This window comes from Apteryx rowi, unplaced genomic scaffold, assembly GCF_003343035.1.
Source record: "Apteryx rowi isolate R43461 unplaced genomic scaffold, aptRow1 scaffold_352, whole genome shotgun sequence".
In the NCBI taxonomy this organism is placed as follows: domain Eukaryota; kingdom Metazoa; phylum Chordata; class Aves; order Apterygiformes; family Apterygidae; genus Apteryx; species Apteryx rowi.
Window position 1 is genome coordinate 846,225 of NW_020449997.1, and position 22,075 is coordinate 868,299.

Here is a 22,075-nt window from a genome sequence, read left to right on the forward strand (position 1 = left end):
AAACACAAAAGCCCCGGTAGTTATTTCTGGAGAGTATGTCATAAAAGGATCTTTTTTAATTTAACTTCAGCTCCCACACATTCTTCTCATTCCAACCTGGTAAAACGCAGCATCTCTCAAGAAGACTCTTTACAATCTTTTGTTTTGTTGTTTGACTGCTGATAGCCAGAAAAAGTGACCAATCAAAACAGTGAAGGAGTTGAGGCAGCAGTTGCCAGAGTGACAGTTGTCCAATGTAAATATCTTACAACTCTTCTGTTTATCATCTGTTTTCAGGGCAGTTTAAGCTGCTGGAACAAGACCGAGATATTAAGGAGCCAGTGCAGTATTTTAACAGTGTGGAGGAGGTGGCTAAAGCATTTCCTGAACGAGTTTACGTCATGGAGGAAATAACATTCAACGTTAAGGTAGTCCCTGAATAAATATTTATCCCTGTCTAAATGATTAACTGTTACAACCCTTATATACATGGCAAGTGAGCAATGGCACTGTGTGGGAAGTGTGATTTTTTTAAGACAGACAAGTCTTTAGTTCTGCATTTGAAGATGGTGCTCTTTGGGATGATTTTTGCAGCGTTAAATCAACATGTCCTCCAAGGGCTTTCCTATCCTGTGGCACTTTGGGGAGCTATCCTGATGATCCATCCAATAATTCATCTAATTGGGATGCTGCTGCCAAATTTTAAACAAATGTTGTTTGTTGCCCCCTTTTCCCTTCCCCCTCCAGGCGCCTGAATTTTGTTCTCTGCAAAGCAGCAGCTGCTCAAATCCCTGTCCAGGAAGCCTCATTCTCTGAGAGCGTGCAGGGTGAAATGATGGGGTTTCTTGTCTCAAAATTACTGCGGCTAAATAGTATTGTGAATAAAACAAAGCGACAAAAGACCTGCTTGTTCTGTGTATATGTGCATGCGTGCACACGCACATCTTGGGCTCGTCAGAGGGTCAGCAGTCCCCTGAGTGCGAGGGCTTGCTATAACCAAGCAAACTGCAAGTGCAGCGGCACAAAATAGCAATGACTGAACATAGCGTTCCTTTTCCTACCTATGTTTACAGTAAGGCATCATCCAAGCTAGGGCAGCTCTGCCAACAGCGCCGAGCAGCCGTTGGCTCGCTTTGGTTCATACACCGCCCAAGCCTGGGTGAGAAGCACACCGAGGCCAGGATGCCCTGGTTCGTCCCCCCTTTGTATACTCAACAGGGGAAGTTGGCCAATACTGCTGGTGCAAAAACAACAGAGGCTCCTTGTCCTCTGTGTGTAGATGATACGTTTTTTTTTAACAATCTTTTAATGGCTTTTTCTCCTTCTGCTAGAGCTGGGGGCCGTCAGATAGTCCAGAATTTTTATAGGTGGGAAACAAGATTGCTGAAGACTGCTGTAAGTGCAAGAGCTCACTGGTTAGTTCATTTAGTGATGCAAAAATCTGCCTTTCCAGACAGTAGATTGTTTTCATTTATGCTCTTGACTAACCTGAACCCACATAACCAAGCCTTTCAGGAATGAAGGCTACATTCGAAAGTTGGAATACTTTTGCATTTTTCGGATGTAGTCAGCCAAATCAAGGCAATAAGAAATTCCTTTTCTACCCAGGGAAAATCAGTCTTAGCTTGGGACTGCTAGCCTTATCCACTGCTGTGTCAATATTCCTCAGCTGATCAATGACCAAATCAAGAGAATGGCACAGTAAAATGTACAGCTGGGGTTTTGTACGGTGAAGAACGTTCATCTGCAGGCCTGTTTAAATGTAAAATGTTATGTCTCAAGTTTAATGTGAATGTTCTTAAAACTGTCATATTTAGCAAACTGCAAATTAAGCATAGCTTACTGTTTTATAGCAAATCCATTTTTAAAGCTATTACAGTGATATTMTTTAATGTAAATAACAGTTATAATAATCTAGGCTTAACTTAGTAAAACAGTTATCTAGGCAATGTTTTTCTTGGCAGATTTTCCATTGTTTCACAGAAGCCTATTCCAAAGTTGTCATCTTCCAAAAAAAAAAAAGAATTTAGCAGGATTAATTGAAATGCTTAATAACTCTTTACAAACAACAGAATGATGTACACTAGAATTTTAATTTAGGGGAAATCCTGTCAAACTGACTTGAGAAAAGGGAGGAAGACCAACTAAAGTTGATTTCTGTCCAGTGCAGTATGCCCATTTAAATTCAGAACAAAGTATCAGAAGGTAGTTAATCCAAGATGGAAAGAAAAAATGTTGTTTAAAATACCTAATGAAGCATTTGTGGTGAAGATAAGGAGGAATTAAGTCTGGGAATTCTTGTTCTAAAACACTTAAGCTTTTCACAGATAATTTTTGAAGAAACAGCCTGTAGATTTACAGGATACCACCAATTACTGTATGTTTTTGTCTGTGCATGTTGAGCTCTGCCTGAATATGCCAATATGCCACTGTTATGGTTGACTTGGTGCAAACTTTGCTGCTCTATGTAAATCCTTTTCTGGTTAGGCGGGATTTTATAGCTAGTGCTGTAACTTAAGAACTGCTTTTTCATTATGCTGTGAGTTGGAATCTTCTCCAAGGGGATTATTTTATTTCACTTTGTGTATGAATTATGAAAAGGAAAAATGAACCACCTTATCCTGAGGGAGTTGGGGGAGATGAGTCTCACTTCCTTCCTTACTGTTTTGCAGCTAGGCAAATGGGAAATGCCCCAGGGCAGGACATTTAGGACCTGCTGTATATTTGAAGGGAGTACTCCTCCCAAGTACTTTTCACAGGTTATTGAACAAAAAATTTTGATTAGACCTAACTTTTGTAATGCCTATACATATCAACTTGTCCCTAAAATGTTCTGAATTACTGTGCTTGTATACTCAACCGATCACCTCAGCGGCATGTACAGGCACAGTAATTTAGAGTATTCTGGGGATGAGCTAATTCCCCTCAGTGAAATATGTATTTAGCCTACACCAAATTGAAAATTAGAGGCGTTCTGTCTTCTTTCCTGAGCAGATAGCTGGTAGCTTTTTTGTAGTAATAGTCAATGCACTATTGCAGAGAATTTTGTTTCTGTAGCAGCATTGCACTACGAAGACAGGACTTCTTGATTCTCTTTGGTTGGAAGAAAGTCATTATTAGGAAAGTTGAGCCACCACAAGGCCCTACCTTCTGCTGAACCAGCAGCAATAGGTTGCCACAGTCAGATACTCTGATCCCATACAGATGGCAATCCATACAAACACCCAGGAAGCTATTTGTATTAATGGGAGAGAAGACTTGGGAAAAAAAAAAAGACCAAAAACCCCACATCATATTGGGGCGTAAGTCAGAAAAAGTTCTCTTAAAAAGAAACAGTATTGTTTGATAGAGTGAATGTTGGACGAGCCATAAATTCCTGAAATCTAAATGACAGCACACTGACTTAGTGACATAGTAACACCCTTTAAACCTTCTGGGATCTCATTTTCATCTTGAAGATATCACTCAGTCTCCCTGGAGACACTGTAGAGCAGTTTGAAGAGCATTTCTAGAATGAAAAGTGCAATAGTTAACTAGCTGTAATGATATTTTTCTTTCCTACCAAAGATACCATTTGGCTGGTGTGAACTTTTGATATCTGATTTATTTATTTATTTATTTTTATGTAATCCTCTTTTCACAGTGATTTAACTACATTGATCAATACAGAGTATGCATTTTGTCAGAAATAAATGTATGATGAAAACTTTTTTTTTTTTTTGACATGTTAATACAGTCCAGTGAGGCAAGATTGATCTCCTGATTTGGTTGCAACTCTGTTGGTCTGATAATCTTGCCCCGAGTTCACTAAAGCACACGTATTTAGAAGGCTGTAAACTATAGTGTTTTTTTAAAATGTTGCAGTAGTGATTACCTCTTTTCTTCAGGATCTGCTACATATTTTTAGAGTGAGAGAAGTCGATACACTGCTTCATGCCTAGTTTTATGTATCTTCTAGAGGGTTTCTGCTCTGAAAGGAGCCCAGATAGCAAGCAAGGTTCACTGCCTCATATGGCTACATGGGCTGCCCTTTCGGACATGCCACATGAAGATATGCTTCACATTAGAAGTTAGAGCCCTGTCATTATCTGTCATATATTTCAGGGCTCTGTTTGAACCTTTTGATTTACTTGAGACATCCTTAAAGCAATGTGAAAGCCAGCTTTAACTGGCTTCAGAGCAAAGTCTGTCTCAGTTGAGAAGGAAGCATGCCTATACTAACAGGAGAAGTTGTACTTGCTGATTCTTTGTCTTGTGAGACAAGCAGATTTATAAAAGAAAAAAAAGGATGCTTTCTCATTGAATTTAGCCAATTTCCTTTAAAAAGCTTGCTTATTTCTTCAGCTGACATTCTCCTGAAGACTGTTTTTTAATATTAAAAAACTTTATGCATTTTTTGTAACCTGTAAAATAATAATAATAATAATAATAATGCTCTGATTGGTCCTTTGGCTTTAATACTGAAAATTGTATGCAGTAACAATGAATCAGAGGCCTCAAATTTAGAGTGCTAGCTAAAAATCCTAGCTGCGAATTTTTACTGTGAATGCAGTGCTTACACTACTTTAATAGGATCTAGCAGGCATAACAAGCTATATGAAGCCACAAATCATTTTTTATATGAAGTTCATACATGCCCAAGTGATTAAACACTTCTACTTCAAACTATAACAAATTAGAACAATTGGAGTTCAAGACAGCATATTGACTCAGGTGTTATCAAAATCTATTATTCTGAGTTAACTTTTGCTTAAGCAAAAAAAATTATATGCTTAAGCTTTCCCAAAAGCAAATGTTTCCTAAATAATCTTTCATCATCTTTCTGATGCCTGTCTTCTGCACTAAATGGAATTGCCCTCTGATTTGCTATTGAATTGCAGGAGTCTTAAAATGTAAAAAATTTATAGTGACTTAACCGACCACTTTTTTGCAGTGTGTTTGATAAAATATCTCTAAGGCAGCAGCCTCTCTGGTCAGCATCCTGGCATCAATATTGAACCACTACTATGGATTGACAACTGGCAATAGGAAGGTGAAGAGTAAATACAGTGCGGAATAGGTTGATTCTGATTCTGTGGTCCTCTGTACATTAGTTGTTCAATTTGAACACCTACAAGTGATTTCTAAATGGCTTTGGACTGTAGAATGCCAAAGTGCCTCTTCCACAACACTAGGCGCATTGATGGCTCTCACCTATTACCAGGAAGTGAGAATTGTCTGGGAAGGGCAAAGAGGGGGGAACTATGGGAGTCATCGTTATAATGTGTAAAGCAGTGTATTTAGAGAGAACAACCACAAAGCTGAACATGTTTGTGGAAGGAGTTATTTCAGGATACTCCCAAGGCTAATTGTTTAATAATTGGAGAAGGCTTTTTGTTTATCAGGTAATGACTGCAACTGGAGGTATGGTAGTTACTGCTTCAAGTTGTTGTATAGGAGTTGTCCAATGAAGAACTCCTCTTTCAAACAGAAGATATGAGAAGAGGTATACACAAAAAATTATAACATGAGGGTACTGCCATGTTAAGGAGATGTTTGAGGTATTGTCCTACCTTACTTTCTCCCCGTTCCATCAGCTGGTCTCAGCTTCCTACCAGTTACAAGGTTTTTGTCCTCACACCTGAAGATTCAAAACCGAATCTGGCAGGAGAAGTCACCAAGGAGGCAAGAGTATTGTTCCAGGGTAGAGAGGAAATGAGCTGAAAGTATGGGTCAGAGTAGAGTCACATTGGGACTGGAATCGGCTGTTATGCTACTAAATGAAGGCTTCCCAGGTACTTCTTAATTGTTAAAATATTTTCTGACCAGGAATACTTTATACCTTCTGTGGAGTGTTTCAATTTTTCCAGAATTTTGAAGAGATTTAGCAGTCTGCCAGATGCCAGAAAAATATATCCTAATTTCTGTGTCATTTTGTATTCTGAACTACCTTAACTTTGCCACTCTGAGATAGTACACTTTTGTCTTCTTGTCTTCATATACAAATAATATGCTGGATCATGTGCACAGGGTGGGACATGCTGCTAGCAGTTCAAAGTGTCTGAAATAATGTAGGGCTCTGTTACATCCCACCAGTGATTTCATAGCAGGAAGGGGAGGGTACGTATGGCGTGCTCTGAGCTGTGCTATAAAGGAATGTAGGCATGTTTGAAGGTATAAATCCTGCTGTGTTAGTGCTGGAAGTTTAGAGGGCAGAGGGAGCTGAATCTGGTATGGTGTTGTCCATTCTGCCTTTAGGAATAATTTTTGATACATACTCTCTCTCATATCATGTTTTCTTTAAGAGCGCTACATGACTTCAGTCAAATCTGACCCAAGGAGCTGCTAACAACTGAGCAGCCTTGAGTGATTGGTTCCTGGGCTGACAGGAGCCTTGAACTTCACCAAAGGCATGCACAAAGCCCGGCATTTGGGACAGAATAACTCATGCAACAGGCTGGGGGTGACTGGCTAGGATGCAGCTTTGCAGAGAGAGCTCCAGGGGGGTCCCAGTGGGCAACAAGTTGAACAGTCAGCAGTTGGGGCAAAGGCAGCCAACTGCATATTGGGCTGTATTAGCAAGAGTATAGCCAGCAGGTCGAGGGAAGTGATTATCCCCCACCATTTGGCACTTGCGAGACTACAGCTGGAGTGATGTTTCCAGTTTTGGGCCCCCTAATACACAAAAGGCATTAGCACGTGCAAGTGAGTCCAGTACGCCAAGATGGTCGAGGGACTGGAGCAAATGACATATGAGGAGAGGCAAAGAGAAGTAGGTTTGTTCAGTCTTGGAAAGACTGAGGGGAAATCTTATTGCTGTGCATGCCTACCTAATGGGAGGGTATAAAGAAGGCAGAGACAGACTCTTGTGAGGTGCCCAGTGGAAAAAGAAGAGGCAACAGGCATAAGCTGGAACATGGAAATTCTGATCTGATGATGTAAGGGAAAAAAAAAAGGTTTACCATGAGAGTGGTAAAGCACTGGGAGAGGTTGCCCAGAGAAGATGTAGAATCTCCATCCTCAGAGAAACTAAAAATTTAACCAGACAGGCCTCTGAGTGGCCTGCTCCAACTAGAGCTCCTTTGAGCGGGAGGTTGGACTAGAAGACCTGTGGGGGTCCTGTCCAACCCAGATGATTCTATGAGTTTGTCATCTGATATCCTGAGCTAAAGTCCATGGCCCTAGTGATTGATGTTTTCCTAAGTCTTGTGGACACTGATAAATGGAAATGGTTTAGTGAGCAACACAGAGCAAGTTTGATTTTCATAGATCATTGCAATGAGGGCAAAATGAAGGTTATTTAGCTATGTAATTTGAGAAATATAAACTTAAGGAGACATCTATGCATGAGTTTTTAGAGGATTTTAGAGTGATTTGATTTCATGATATGAATGAGATGCATTTGTTGCTAATGTCCTGGAATGAATATTTACCCACTATGTATACTTTATAGATGTTAACTAGCATGTGGTAATAAATGAACTAAGTGCAAATCTAACACAAAAAGAGAGGGGTTAGCTTTTTGACTTTCAGAACTTACACTTTAAAATACACTTAGCCTGCTGAGGTCTGCTGGCAGCCTTTACTTCACCATAGTAAAGTTTTTTGAATAGAAATGAAGTCAGAGTTTTGCAGTCTTTAGGCACTTGGTTTCACTTTTTCTTTTTTTATGATAGTTTTGGACAGCAACTGATATCTCATATATTTTTGTTCAGAAGGAAGTATGCACAATGGTGTTTTATTCAGAGCACCGAATTAGAACTGTGGCATGATTTTTCTTTTGTTGCAACACAGTAAAATTCAGCTTTATTTCACCTGTTATTGTCCTGTGACTATATTCCAATAAAAAATGAAGAGCATTTTCAAAATTTTAAGATTTGAACAGACCTGTCTAATCTAAAAATCCATTTCTGTTGCTTGCTTGGTTGAAATGAATGCCATCCCTTCATGAGCCCTTCACTGTGAAGCTATGCAAGTCGGTTACCTCTGTGCGCTCACGTCTGACTGTCCATTTCCTTGCACAGTGAGTTGTTTGTTTGTGAATCACTAGGGAACTGCATGTTGTCAAAGCAGCAGCTCCCACAGCGATGGGTTATAACACCTCCCTCGCTCCTGGCAGTGGCTTTCGGGACATGAGGATGTGTAACAACACATTCCCAAGTTTAAATTTCTGAGAGTGCGGCTTGCGTTGTCCAAGCAAGCCATCCGCATGTATCTATAGGTACTAGAAACTAATTTGCTTGCAGAATATGCCCTTTCCGAAAGAGAAGGGAGGAGAATTGACTGGTATGTGCACAGAGCACTGCGTGTCCTCAACCTTTATCAGCTTCACCCAAGTCAAAACTACATCACTGGCTGCAGCTTGAATGCAGCTCTCTGTAGTGGTTTCGAGGAGAAAATGGCAATGAGCGTCATTCCCCTGTTATCAGTAAGGACTGACTGCTTTCCTTTCACGCCATGGTGTTTCAAAATCTTGTCTGGCCAATGGTATAAACTGTGAATGAGTATTATGTACAATAAAATTCTAGCAGTTTCCTGGATTAGACTAATCAGTGTTTGTTTAGATAATTTGGAACTTGAATGATTTCCTCTCAGGAAGCGCTGAAACTGAACTGCTGAGAAGGCACACCTCTAGTGACCTGCCTCTACATTCGCTCTGAAAGATTTGCAGAACGCAAGCACAGCTTTATGAATGCAGATAAATGGCAGACCACAGCTTACATGACGAAGGGTTTTTTTACAGCAGTTATAACTAATTGGAATTACACTTTTGAGTTCATGCAGTGGCTGTTCTGTGATGATACCGGAATTTGAGGCCTGGAATTTGAACTTATTGCAGCTAAATGAAGTCTTTGGGGGATTTGTAGGTGAAGAGGGGATTTACCATTTTTGCATGTTTTTTTCAGCTGCATATTTTAAATATATTCAGTATTCCTTTAATAAAATGGTCTACAGTAGGCCACTAGTGTTTGTCTGGTGCACCTTCTTTTGTGAATAGGTATCTGCTGCTGCTGAGGTAGAGCTGGGTGAGTTCTGTTAGGTCCCTGAGAAAGACCTTCCACGTGAAGCCACCCAAATAGGACAGAGAGAGAGAGCTTGTCTGTAAAGAGTTATTCCAGTCTTAAGGAAATAACTTCAGGAACAAATGAGCCTTGGACATCTGTTCTGCTTTTTTTTTTTCTTTTCTCTCTCTCTGCAGTACAATTTCCATAGTAGAAAAGCAAACACATGGCTGTGCATATGTTGTTTAATCTCTTAAATAGCAATTATGATCAAAAAATGAGGAAGGAAGTCTATGACTAGGAGAGCAAGGAAGTGGGGGGGGGAGTTTGGCAGATGGGGTAGAACCAATATTCTTGACTTCTCCTTCAGGGAATAGATGTCATCTCTCATTCCCAGTAGCCTGGAAGAAATTATATCAAAGGGATGTGCTTCATCCATAATGATGAGATCACCTTTCTGCTCCTCAGGGAATTGAAGATGGTAGGAGGAGGATGTTTGCTTCCCTCAAGATCCTGGCAAATAAGTACCAGAAAGCAGCAGAAACAAGGGGGGAGGGAAAAGATGTCCAAGGAAATCCAGATACACTCTGTCATAGCTGCTTGGCACAAGTGGCTCTTTGAATTGTCGGAACATGTGGATTTGTCCTTTCTTAAAAAAATGGTTACGTATGTTTCTCATACCCTCTTTGGCACTTTCAGGTGACTGTTTCCCCTCGAGTAAGATAGGAGAATGTGTGGCACAACAAAAATGTTACTTGGCTGAGCTTGAGTCTGTAAACCTTGCATTTGACTACTCAGCTTTTCAATTAAAATTAGTTTAGTTTCTTTCAAAATATAGTTTATAAGTACAGTGTCAATAGATTTGGTATGAACTGAAGTATTATCGTCAAACTGTTTATTATTATTTTGCAGGTGGCTTCAGGTGAATGTAATGAAGACACTGAGGTTTACAACATTACGCTTAGTACTGGGGATGAGCTCACTTTAATGGGGCAAGCAGAAATCCTTTATGCAAAATCTTCTAAGGAGAAGTCACGACTCAACACCATCTTCAAGAAAATTGGGAAACTTAATTCAATTAGTAAGCTGGGCAGAGGCAAAATGCCCTGCCTCATCTGCATGAACCACAGGACCAACGAAAGCATCAGTCTCCCTTTCCAGTGTAAGGGCAGGTTTAGTACCCGCAGCCCATTGGAGGTGCAGATGCAAGAAGGTGAGCACACAATTCGCAATATAGTAGAAAAAACCAGGCTGCCTGTTAATGTAACTGTGCCAAGTCCTACACCAAGAAACCCTTATGACCTGCATTTTATCCGTGAAGGGCACAGATATAAGTTTGTCAACATTCAAACCAAGACTGTGGTGGTTTGTTGTGTGCTTCGTGGCAACAAAATTATTCCAATGCATTTTCCCTTGCACTTGWCACTTCCAAAATTTACCCTACCTGACAGTCTTGTGAAGGGGGAGCTGTGGCATGAATCCCTCATCCAGCACTGGTTTAATATATGCCAGGAACAGTTTGACATAGATGAGTATTCCCGTGCTGTGCGAGATGTGAAAACTGACTGGAACGAAGATTGCAAGAGCCCGAAGAAAAGTCGATGCACTGGGCACAGCCATGTGCCGAATTCCCTGAGCTATGCCCGGGACGAGCTTACGCAGTCCTTCCATCGGCTCTCGGTGTGCGTCTATGGAAACAATTTGCATGGGAATAGTGAAGTGAATCTTCACGGTTGCAGGGACTTGTGTAATGAATGGGCCCTGTTTTCTCACGATGCTCTTCAGTACCAGGATTCTGGTGACAGTAGCAGTGATTATCTTTTTCCTGAAGTTAGTGAAGAATCAGTGTTTCTACCTACAAAACCAGAACTTCCTTATGAAGAGCTGTGGCTGGACCAAGGATCCGGAAAGCCTGCGGACCAGCCTCTTACTCACTCACTAAGTGAAAAGAACAAATGTGACAATTACAGAGGCTCTTTCCGATCAAAGTGTGGTGCTGCACCTCTTCCTGTGCCTGGGACTATTGGAGCAACAACCAAGTCTTCAGATGTTTCCCTACCTCCACCTCCAGTGCCTCCCAAATCAGAAGCAGTAAGTCTGGGTTAATTCATGTTGTTTTGTTTCTGTTTTAGCAGGTGAAGAGTATGCTTGGGCATTTTTTAGAGAAGATCTTGATGGGGGGGGGGGCAGGTGGAAGGCAAGGAAAGGGTGAGAGGAGATGTGCAGTTTCAACTAATTTCCTACCAGGTGTCCTAAGAATCTTAAGAGGTGTATTTAAAATCAAGGATCAAGTAGTCATTTGATCCTGAAACTCCCAGGTGATATTTATTGACTTTTTGCTCTCACAGACAAGAACTGAGAATTTTTAGGTCATTTCTTTGCTTCCCTTGCTTTCCGCATTGTCTCTCTACAAATGCTGCATGTTTTCCTCAAATTTTCTGTGGCTGAAGTACATGAGACAGGAACCTGCTTGGAATTGCCACAGATCACCTCTGTGTCTTCAGTTAACAGTCCCTGATAGTAGGAATGGCTAGAATTTCTACAGATTTGCAATGTGTATTAATGAGAGTTTATCTTCTCTGTTACAAGTCTATGGCAGATTTTGAAGAATATTAAGTGTCATTGTCCTCAACTAAACTTTACCAAGCCGAAGCTGAATTTACTGCTCTGTGGTGTCTGTTGAAAGCACATATGTTTAAATAGGAACTCTGCAGAGTTCATAAATGAGTCTTCTCAAAGACTCATTTTTAAACAGTGTGTGTTTCTAGGCCCAGGGTTGCTAATATAAACTCATGGGGAAATCATTTCTCCGAATCTGAAACTTGGTGGAGAGCACACAGGGTGAAAATACCAATAGGGTTCATCCTCAGGATCTTATGTGAACTGGGTGGAAATTCCACCTCTTATCAGATCTCCTGTCATAGTCCTAAACATTAATTTAAAAAAGGGAAGAAGTTCCCCCCCAAAAGACTTTCTAGAAACTAGCAAAATGTAAATGATAAATACTTATTTCACATGATTCCTCACGGATATTTCCATTTAATGAATTAGTTTTGCAGGTTTTGTGATACAATTTAAAATTAAAAAAAATCTGCCCACTTGCAAACCCAACAGTGTTTTCAGGAGCATGGCTTCACAGGAAACTGAGGATAATCTAAGACCAAATTACAGTGCACTGTGCTGATCCCATCCTTTTCCTATTGCCACCCCACAGTCTCAACAGTGTTTGCAATAGCCCTGGGAGTCAGACCACGATCCAGTTGAAAAACTGATCTGGTTGAAAATTAAGTTTTATTTATTTGTGCTGGGTTAACTTTCACTGGATTAACTTGCTTATCCCGCTAGGCAGTTGCAGATAGGAGAGGAGAGAAAAGTGACAGTGCAGGCCTAAAGTGCACAACTGCGGTGCCACCAAACAGTTTGAAAAAAGCAGCCACAGCAGCTTCAGCAGAGATAGGAAATTAAAGACATTATGTCCTCTTCACAAAGAGTGTTTACATGTTATGTCTATGYGCTGGAACCCAGGTACGCTCCCTTGCTTTTGAGGTCAGGTATGTACCTAAGCTTCGTCCAGCCGCTTTGGGCAGGTGCCAGCCTGCACCGTGCGCGGACGAGCTTCTCCAGCAGCCTGCGCTGATGCAAACCAACGACGGGGCTGGTCCCACCCTCCTCCTCCTTTCCCAGCCACATGGTCCTGGCTTCTCTTTTGTGCTGGCTCTGGCACTCCTGTGCCTGGGCAGGGAGCCAGATCTGGATCTGGAAAATGATTAGTTTCCTGCTGTGATTTCTGTGAGCTGAACTGCTTCAGCGCCGGGTCAGACGAGTGCCATAGCCCACGCGAGGCAGCGGGTGAGAACGCGAGGCTGCGGGGGGAGGACGACTGTGGTCGCAGCGGGGTGGCGGCAGCTCTCCGGGCAGGGGCTGCGGGCCCCTCGCGCCCCCGGCCCTGGCGGTGGGGAGCTGGCGGGGACCCCGCTTGCCCGGTCATGGTGCAGTGCCACGGGGAGAGAAGCGGGGCGCTGGGAGTGCTGGGAGCACCTGCCCCGCAGCGGAGGTGCGGCCCACACCCTTGGGAAAAACCTGTGGAATAGGGAATCCCTTATTCAGGCCTTTTTCGGGGTCACTGCGGTGGTGTTTGGATACATATGTATATTGCCAGGGCAATTGCCTTTCAAGGTCATCTTGAAAAGTGTGCGACTTTGTCATGTGTGTTTTACATACCAAGGCTGAGGTAATGTGGGTGAGTGTTGACAGCAGTTTTAATACTGCTTTCTGGCCATGTAAGAGAACTAATTTCTGCTAAAGTTATTAGATTACATTTTGAGGTGAGCAGAGGCGTAACCTCATTAAAAAAAAAAAAGAAAAAATGCTAAATTGAATCTCCATAGATGGGATAATGATTTAGAATTGGTTTTGTGGCTTTCTGGAACAGCTTTGGAATGGATATCAGTGACCTGCTGAATTCGTGAGTGGGTTGGGGTTGAAAAGATGTTTGTATGGTTTCCATGTAGAGTATTTATAGAATAAGTAGATCTCGATAGCTGCTGATGAACATGAGGTTTAGTCATCACTCCCTCTAAAATGATATTCCATAGTGTTTCTGCAGAGTTTGGCTGATAATTGTATTTTTGCATGCACTAAATTTAAAATATGTGTACGGGAACTATTTGTAGGAGAGAAGGACACTCAAGTATTTCAGAAGCTTTTGTTTTTTTTTCTCATCTACAGGATGAAAACATCCTGGTAACGTGCATTTTCTAAATACCTGTGAGGAAAGTCAAAATAGCATGAAGGCAGAAGTAAAAGAAAACAGCCTCTGAATTAAGGCCTGTAACTAAGAAGTTGCTTCAGTCCCCAAACACTAATTTGAGTAAAATCAGAGACTGTTTTCCTGACTGATTTAAGGCATGTCCCAGATGGAATATGCCAGAAGTTCAAACTTCTGTAAGCAAGGGACATTAAATTGCTTTACTCGTGGCAATACCAGCAACTGTGGTTTTTTTCGTCCAGGCAGTCTCAGCAGCGGTAGATCAGGTCAGCCCCATGCACGCCTTGGGCCTCGCTGCAGCTCCGGCGTTCACACGGTGCTGTAAGGCTGTGAGCACGTTTCGTGGCCGCGGCTCCCACAGACGGGTGCTGCAGACTGCTGCTCGGGGGTGCCCCTCCTTGAAGAGCCCCACGGCCAAAATCGGCTGCTACCAGGGCGTTTTGAGCGACATATAGTGCAGGCACTGGGTTGTAACACCCCAAGGTCCAGGTGGGTCCTGACAGGATGGTGGCAGCTGGCACCAAAAAAAGTGAATGAGGTTATAATGCTTTTTAAAATAAGGTTAGCACCGTACACCATTAAAAGGGGGTCACCATCACTGTTTCACAGGCCAGACTGTTTGAATACAGAAGTATTGCCGTGCAAATGTACTTTATTTGCCTCTGGCAACTGCCTGTCATCCAGTGCTGATGGGTGAAAGAGTATTTCCTAGTAACAGCCATCGAGGCAATCATTTTAGCACACCATGACTGTTCTCCCCCCTCCTGTATTTACTTCGTTGCTGTACTCTTGGACCAGTGAGGTACGTCTCCTGTGAAGTTTTCCCATTGCTCTTGCTAGTTTAATCTGCAAAACCTCTCCATATTATTCATCTGCTGTGTTTCCTCAGAGCTGAGTCTGGCAGCAGTAGTCATGGTCTTGTGACAGGGACCAACTGGGACTACAAACTGATATTGTTTACAGCCTAATTCTGATCTACAGTCCAGGTCAGGAAAGGAGCTGGGTATAGTTTGTTACGCCAGTACCTTTGAATGCCAGTAGTCTCTCCAGTAAAGAATTTCTTTAACCCCTTGACCATCTGCTGTGCTCCAAGAGCTCCCCTGAACAGTCCCTCTAACCCCATGGTATATATTCAATAGCATGGCATATTAACTTTGCCTAGTCTGACTTGGGGGGGAAAAAAAGTCCATAGGCATCCTTGGGGCACAGCACTAAAATGGTTGAAGAGTTTTATGCCTGAATTCAATAACAAACATGAATAAAATTGATTCCATTTTTTGCGAGAGAGCAAATAACCCTTAGAGCAAGATTTATTTCAGTGTTTTATGCTGTTGGGCATTTCCTGTAGTTCTAACTTGTTCTGAATTAGGGAAAGAATGTACTACAATGTCCCAGTCCCCAATTTTCCATTTCACATAAGTATTAAATGGGTTGTTGCATTTTGAAAGCACTGAAGCGAATTGCAAAAGGTTCCACATTTATTTTGTTTTTAAATAAATTAAATCACTTTAATTGCTAATTATGTGTTGCAGAATTGCTAAGTTCACTTTTAGTTCTGCAGTGTTGTTAAATTTGAAAATAAACTGTGACTTCCAGACAGAATGAGAATTTCCCTTTCCTGTTGCATCTAAGACTATTTCAAAGAAGCAGAACATAGAGGTCTTTTCCTGCCAGGGGTAGGTGGTGAGTCCTTAAAAATCTTGTCTGACAGTCTAACTTTTGGTAACCTTACTCACCTTTAGCCTTAGTAAATGAAGGTACTCTCCCAAGTATATGTTGACAAGATTAAGGTCTTAACTCCACTGTTTTTTTATGGGGGTGGATCCTACTATTTTACTCCTGACTAGACAGGTCCAAGCCCAGTTTCAGATAAGCAGAGCTATGGTCATGTGTTTTAGGCTAAAAAATTAGCTGGCTGCAATAAGTAGACCTATTGGCTTTGTTGCTAGTTTTTGTTAAAGTTAGTTTTGAAGAAACTTAAACTAAAGAAGACCTAGTCTATTTTCATAGTACAGTTCATAAATAGTTTTTGCCTTATGCAGTATGGCTACCTCAGAAGCTTTTAGCAAAAGCCCAGATCTTTCCTTATAATTCCATCCATATCATTTGCTTTACTAAAACTGTGTCCCTCAACACTGATCCTGGAAGCAAGATTTGTGTGATCTGGAAATCTGCTTGGAGACAAAAAGTTCTTTTGCTTGAAATTCATCCTAATAAGTTGGTTCATTATTTTAAGAGGCTCTTCTGCCCTGTGCCTTTCAACCAGTGCATTTTGCAGTTAACCTTACCCTGGAATTCCTCTTTGGGAGCTACAGAAGGACTGAAGCTCCAGATTTGAATCCCAGCGTCCACATCTGTATGCATTTCAGTCTCTTGATCTGAGCTTGAGGCTTGGTCCATTCTTAGTTTGTACGCACAGAGGAGGAAAAAAAGTAGGGTTGTTTTGCTTTTTGGTTTTCATAATTTAACATATTAAAAAATAACTCCACCACTCATGCTTCATCAGGTTCGGCGCTGAAAATTTTATTTTTTTCTGTGCTAAGGGTGCTGGTTGTATGGTGCTGGGCTAGGGAGCGTGGGGAGCACGGCTGGTGACGCCGTGCCCTCTGCTGGGCAGTGAGTGGAAAGGAAAGATCAGCCCATCCATCAGAGCACTTAGACCAAGAGCAAAGATGAAGCAACAGCAAACAGTGAAAATGACAACCAAAATCCAGTCTGTTTTAGTGCTGCAGCTTTTTATGCCACGGATGTAGTTGGTAAATGATAGATACATGTACTATTCCTGAGGGATGGAGCTGGGAATTATCCTCTAACTGGATGGTTGAGTATCACTGCTGAAATAAGTTGTGAAACATCAAAGTCGGTGAGATCTTTTCATTTTGCAAGCTTGGATTATTACATCTAAATAAACAGCATTAATGGAGTTTAAACCTAATGAATTTCTTCTTACAGATCATAAAATATCTAGAACAGTCTGATTTTGTATGTTACTGAAAGGTTCTTTTAAATAGTTTCATTTCTACCTCTTTTTAAATGAGTAGATATCAAGCTATTTATTAAAAAGCACCCTAAGACCACCATTAGTAACCGCTCGTAGTAAGGCATTCTTTAGAAGGTCCTTATGACAGCCATATACTGTTGTAAATGTATGCACTTAGTATTATTCTTTTCTTCTCCTCCCTTTTTAATTATTGCCTTTCACAAAATAAGTCTGAACTGATGTGTTTCATCTGCTTCAGAGTGCTGTTTGCCCAGATTTTCTAGCTGTTTGCTTACATATTCTTCTTTTGTACAGGTAAGAGAGGAATGCAGGCTCCTGAATGCTCCCCCAGTTCCACCACGGAGTTCAAAGCTGTCCTCTTCCACCAGTCCCTCCATTCTTCCTCGCACAGTCAAACCAGCACGGCAGCAGACCCGTTCGCCTAGCCCCACTCTGTCCTACTATTCTTCAGGACTGCACAACATGTATGTGTTTGAGCTGTGAGCACCTCATTCTAGCACCTTTCTTTTTAAGAAAGTTAAATTTAGCCATCTTGAAACCAGTTTGATGTGTTCTTTTTGAAGGTGCTTATTTATAAAAGTGTGGTGCCATTTCAGAGTGGCTGACTTTTCTTGAAATGGGCTAACCTATCAAGTTATTTTAAAAAATTGAAGAGGAAGCAGAGCTCCAGCAGAAACTGTACTTTACTATATAGGACATAGCTGTTTTTATTAAATGCCTGCACGTATTGCTATTGGTAATCCCATCATAAACTGGCACCAGTATCTAAATGGAAAATCCTGTACAGTTTTGTGTAATGCTTGATTGAAAAACAAAAGTTTTGAGGAAGATGGCTTTGAATGTTCAAAGGAGAACATGTCAAAGATAGTTTTCAGGTGGAATATCAATGCTACATGCATGCAGTACAACCAGCTCTTGATAATTGGGGGGGGTGCAGGGGGCACAAAGGGTGTGATAATCCAGAAGTGTATTGTGCCAACTATGTGTGAACCTACAGGCAGGGTGTGATTAAGAAAAGAGAGGTCACCAGACACCATTGACTGCAAAGTCATGTGAAGTGGAATGGGGCCAGACAGCTTTCAGATCGAACCCACTTCAGAACAAACTAATCCACAAACTGGAAAATCCACTCAGGCGAGTTGAGAGGTGACAGTGGATTTTGAATTACCTGGTTGCATACCTTTTCTTAGCAGTGCAGTATTCTTCCTTTGGCTTTAGAAAGTGTATATGCCTTTTGAAATCTTACTTCATTTTTGACTTGAATTTGTTGCCATTATTTTGGTATCTCTTCAATTTTGTTGCTAAGAAAGTGACAAAATGTTACCTGTTGGGGTATCATGCATTGATCTGAAAATCAAAAAATGCCATTGAAATTATTTCAGTCTAGTTGCCATTGATATAATAACTTATGCTCGAATTGCCTTTCTAAACCCTACTGCACACTTGCAGGTTACTGTTGTGTCTCTGGCAATGATCACTCTAGATTTAGGCTACTCATTTATTTTTATGAATGCCTGTTGGGTAGTTCTGTCAAGGCCTACTCCACAGGATATTGAGCACAAGACCACCCAGCGTTTAGGCCACTAAATGAGTCTTCCTGTYTTCATAGCTAAGGATACATCTGCTTCCCAAGAAAACAAAAATAGTGAGAAATATAGTTTCTCAGGCTTACAGATGATATATGTGTTTGGGACTTTGCAAAGTTCGTATGAAACTCATCTGCAGCTTGGGTCCAGACCAGATATCAATTTTGATAGCATTGACCTAGTGCTGCAGAAGCTGCTAGAAAAATGGCAATCTGTTGAGTAACCTGATGGCTGGTGAAGTTGCTCTTCAAGTCCTGCCAGTTTTATCAGTCATCTTACTCTCTGGATCATGAAGGGTTGTAGCCGATATTTTAAAAACAAACAAAAACAATGTAGTTTATCCATAGCTGCATATAAAAATGCCTGATGCCTGACTTCAGCTGTATTTGAGGTTTCTCTTGCATCCTCTGGCACTGAATCCCAGAGGGTTAATTTTGTTGGGGGATGAATAAGGAAGTGCTCGGAAAATGTTACTTTATTGGTTTTCAGTAATTCCATTACTCTTTTAAATCATTAAATGTTCCCATTTCTAATATTGGATTAGAGAACAGAAACAGGATCAATCAATTAATTTCTCTGTATGTTCAGTTATTTTGAGCACCTCATTGACTGTCTTCTCTGAACTGAACAGCCCAATGGCTAGATTTGTGAAAAAAATGCTTTGCACTCTGTATGTTACACCAATTGGCCTTTAAACAGCCAGAAATGACCAGTTGCAAGTGTATCTTGTTGTCAAAAAAAACTACTGTTTTAAACCTCTAGCTGCTTTAAGTGGCAGACCTGTATTCATGACATGAACAAGAAACAAGAAAAGTTGAGAGGACATGGAGGGGAGACTTAGGGATAGGAGAATAGAGGAGGGAACTGGGTCTACTGGGGTGAAGTTTTACAACTAATCTTCCAGTGATATAGATTAGAGCTGCTCTTATGCATCTGTGCTTCGCATTTGGGCAGGGCAAGCCCAGGTTTGCTTCCTGCTTGAGCCACTGTCAGCACACAGGGAACTACTTACTGTGTCAATCCATTCAGAACTGCTCTTTTGCTGAATGCTGCTGTACTCCTCAAGCAGTTTTCACGGAGCTGTCACAGAATGATGACCTAGTTTCTTTCTTGAGTTACTAATTTCTAGGAGAGAGATATGAGTAATTAAAACAATTATTTCAGCTGTTGGTTTCCCTCCATTATGTTAGACAGAGATTTTATAAATCTATTAATTGTTTTTTCCAGTATTCTGGCTTAATTGGCCAGAATTYCAAAGACCAACCCAGTCCTTCAGGCTTTCTTCTAGAGAGTGACATAAAAGCAGCAAACATTCACTTTTGTTAATTGATTGCATGCTTTTGTTAGGATCTCTGTCTCTCAAGGACACCTAGATATAAACCATCAGTTCCCTTGGACAGGCTGAGCTTAATTTACCACTTGGAAGTAGGTCAGGGTAACTTTCTTTAGGTGCCTTTGAAAAGCAATTTTTCCCATCATAACTTCTAAAATATGGACACATAAACAAGTTACGGTGGGGTAAGCCTAAAGCATGATCTTTCAGCACATACAGCTAGGTCTGCTTACCTTTCCAGGTAAAAAAGTTTCCTATGGCAATAAGCATTAACTTATTCTGTATTATTGTGGAATTACGATTTTTGCACCAGTGAGTTCTGAGGAAGCATCCTGTGCCCTGGATGCATGCGAGTTCCACAGCAAATTAAAATGTTGGCCCCAAAAGAGCTTCTGATTTTCTCTTATGTTGCTCAAGCTTGTGTCTAATGCAGTGGTGACCTGTCCCTCTTACGAGCTTTGGTGTAGTGTGACACATTTGTGGTACATAAATAGAAAACACAGAGTTAGAAAAACTTCTAGTATATGTGAGGCTGTTCCAGAATTAGACAGTGGAAAATCTGAGTATTTGGGAGATAGCACAGAGTTGAATTGAGACATCTACTTTTTTATTTGAGCTTAAAGAACCAAGACATGAGTCTTTCTCATGAGGTTTTGGAGTATATAAACATTTTGTCAGGCTTGCAGAAAAAAACAGAACTGTCAATGCGTTATTCAAATGTATTGTTAATTCAAATCTCAAACATTCTCCCACAAGGAAAAACATTCTCTCTTCGTGACAGCCACCCTCTGGTTTTGTCAGATGATTTATAGGTTTACTTAAATGCCATATATTTTGTACTAACTGTATCCTTTCTGCTTTGTTCCTTAAGCAACGTCACAGAGAGGGACAACGCAAACACGACTGAGAGCACACCTGTTTCCTGCTACCCTTGTAACATGATGAAAATCGAATCCAAAGAGCCTGATAGCATGATGCCTTTTGGAAGCCCCTCAGCTGAAGCTCTGTCTTGTAGGTTATCTTGGCCAAACCGTTTTTCAGGAACTGCTGAAAGCCTGAACAGGAATGATTTCCTGCTAGATCCAAGTAGGAGCTATAGCTACCCCAGGCAAAAGACTCCAGGCACACCAAAGAGAAACTGTCCAGCACCTTTTACTTTTGACTTTGATGGGTGTGAGCTCCCTGCAGGGTACTCTCCGCTGACACCAGCAGAGTTTACTAATACCATCTCCAGCTGTCCAAAGTCAGCCAGTTACTCACTAGAATGCACTGATGAGAAAACTCTGGTGGTCAGCAATGCGAAGCAGAGTCATTCGTGTCCTGCCTTACCTCCTCGGGCGCCTAAATCAGGTGAAGAGAAACCAGCTTTAGACACGTGTCCTTTACCACTAAAAATAGATGGTGCCGAGGAGGAATCCAAAACTGATTCACCAGACCTCTTGGAAGATCAGTATCTCGTTAAAAAGGGCATGCAGGACACTTTCTCTGTGTCTTATTCTTTCTCGTCTCCCCTCCACCTCCAGTTAGCACCAAGGTCCTGTGGGGATGGCTCTCCCTGGCAACCACCCACAGACCTTTCGGGACTCTCAGTAGAGGAAGTGTCTAAATCGCTGAGGTTTATTGGTCTATCAGAAGATGTCATATCATTTTTTGCTACAGAGAAGATTGATGGCAATTTACTGGTTCAGCTTACAGAAGAAATCCTTTCAGAAGACTTTAAGCTAAGCAAATTGCAGGTTAAGAAAATACTGCAGTTCATTAACGGCTGGCGGCCAAAAATGTGATGCTGACTAGTTTTTAATGAAACTGTGTGAGGTGTGCTAGATACACTTCAGTTAATACATCACTTCCTGTTTTTTGCACTAAAAGCCCTTCCTGTAAATAGTAGTAGAAGAATTCTTACTATGCAGACAAAAGTTTCTGAGTGGTGAACAGATTTTTTTTTTTGTATATCAATAATAAAGGTAGAGAATCTGCAGAGGTGTGCCTTGTGCATCCCTGAACGTTCAACAGCTGCTAAAAACTGGACATTAAGGGAATTTTTATTCTGTAGTCTGTTAAGACTTAGTCGTATTTATTACCGAATAATTTGATGCTGAAAGACACACACCAATCCAGTTTACAGTTTTGTGTTAACTGCAAAAAATGTATATTTTAAGGGATTATTTCTGTTCAAGTAATATTTGGCAACATGCTGTGACTTTTTTGTTGCTTTTCTGTTAACAAAAAGCATGTTCAGATACACAAAAACATCTTTTTTGACACTGCATCTGAAAATGTTTAGAATTGCTGTGAAGTGCTACTAATACACTATCCTTGCAGCATATTTTTTATTAACAGTATCTTTCTGACTACCTGTAATGTGGATACATTTTCCATGTTACTTTGAGCAAAAAGAGTTAAATATTTTAAAACAAAAGTCTTGTT

General features: G+C 41.1%; 1 protein-coding gene across 1 annotated transcript in view; it reads left to right on the plus strand.

The window, feature by feature from the left end:
- GAREM1 (GRB2 associated regulator of MAPK1 subtype 1) overlaps positions 1 to 21,620 on the plus strand; it is a 100,241-nt gene extending 78,621 nt beyond the window's left edge. The window contains exons 3-6 of the mRNA XM_026072836.1: positions 277 to 407; positions 9,873 to 11,051; positions 17,024 to 17,193; positions 20,520 to 21,620. Of these exons, the coding sequence (XP_025928621.1) occupies positions 277 to 407; positions 9,873 to 11,051; positions 17,024 to 17,193; positions 20,520 to 21,432 (2,393 nt within the window). The 3' untranslated portion in view covers positions 21,433 to 21,620. The remainder of the gene's footprint in view (positions 1 to 276; positions 408 to 9,872; positions 11,052 to 17,023; positions 17,194 to 20,519) is intronic.
- Positions 21,621 to 22,075: the final 455 nt, after the last annotated feature.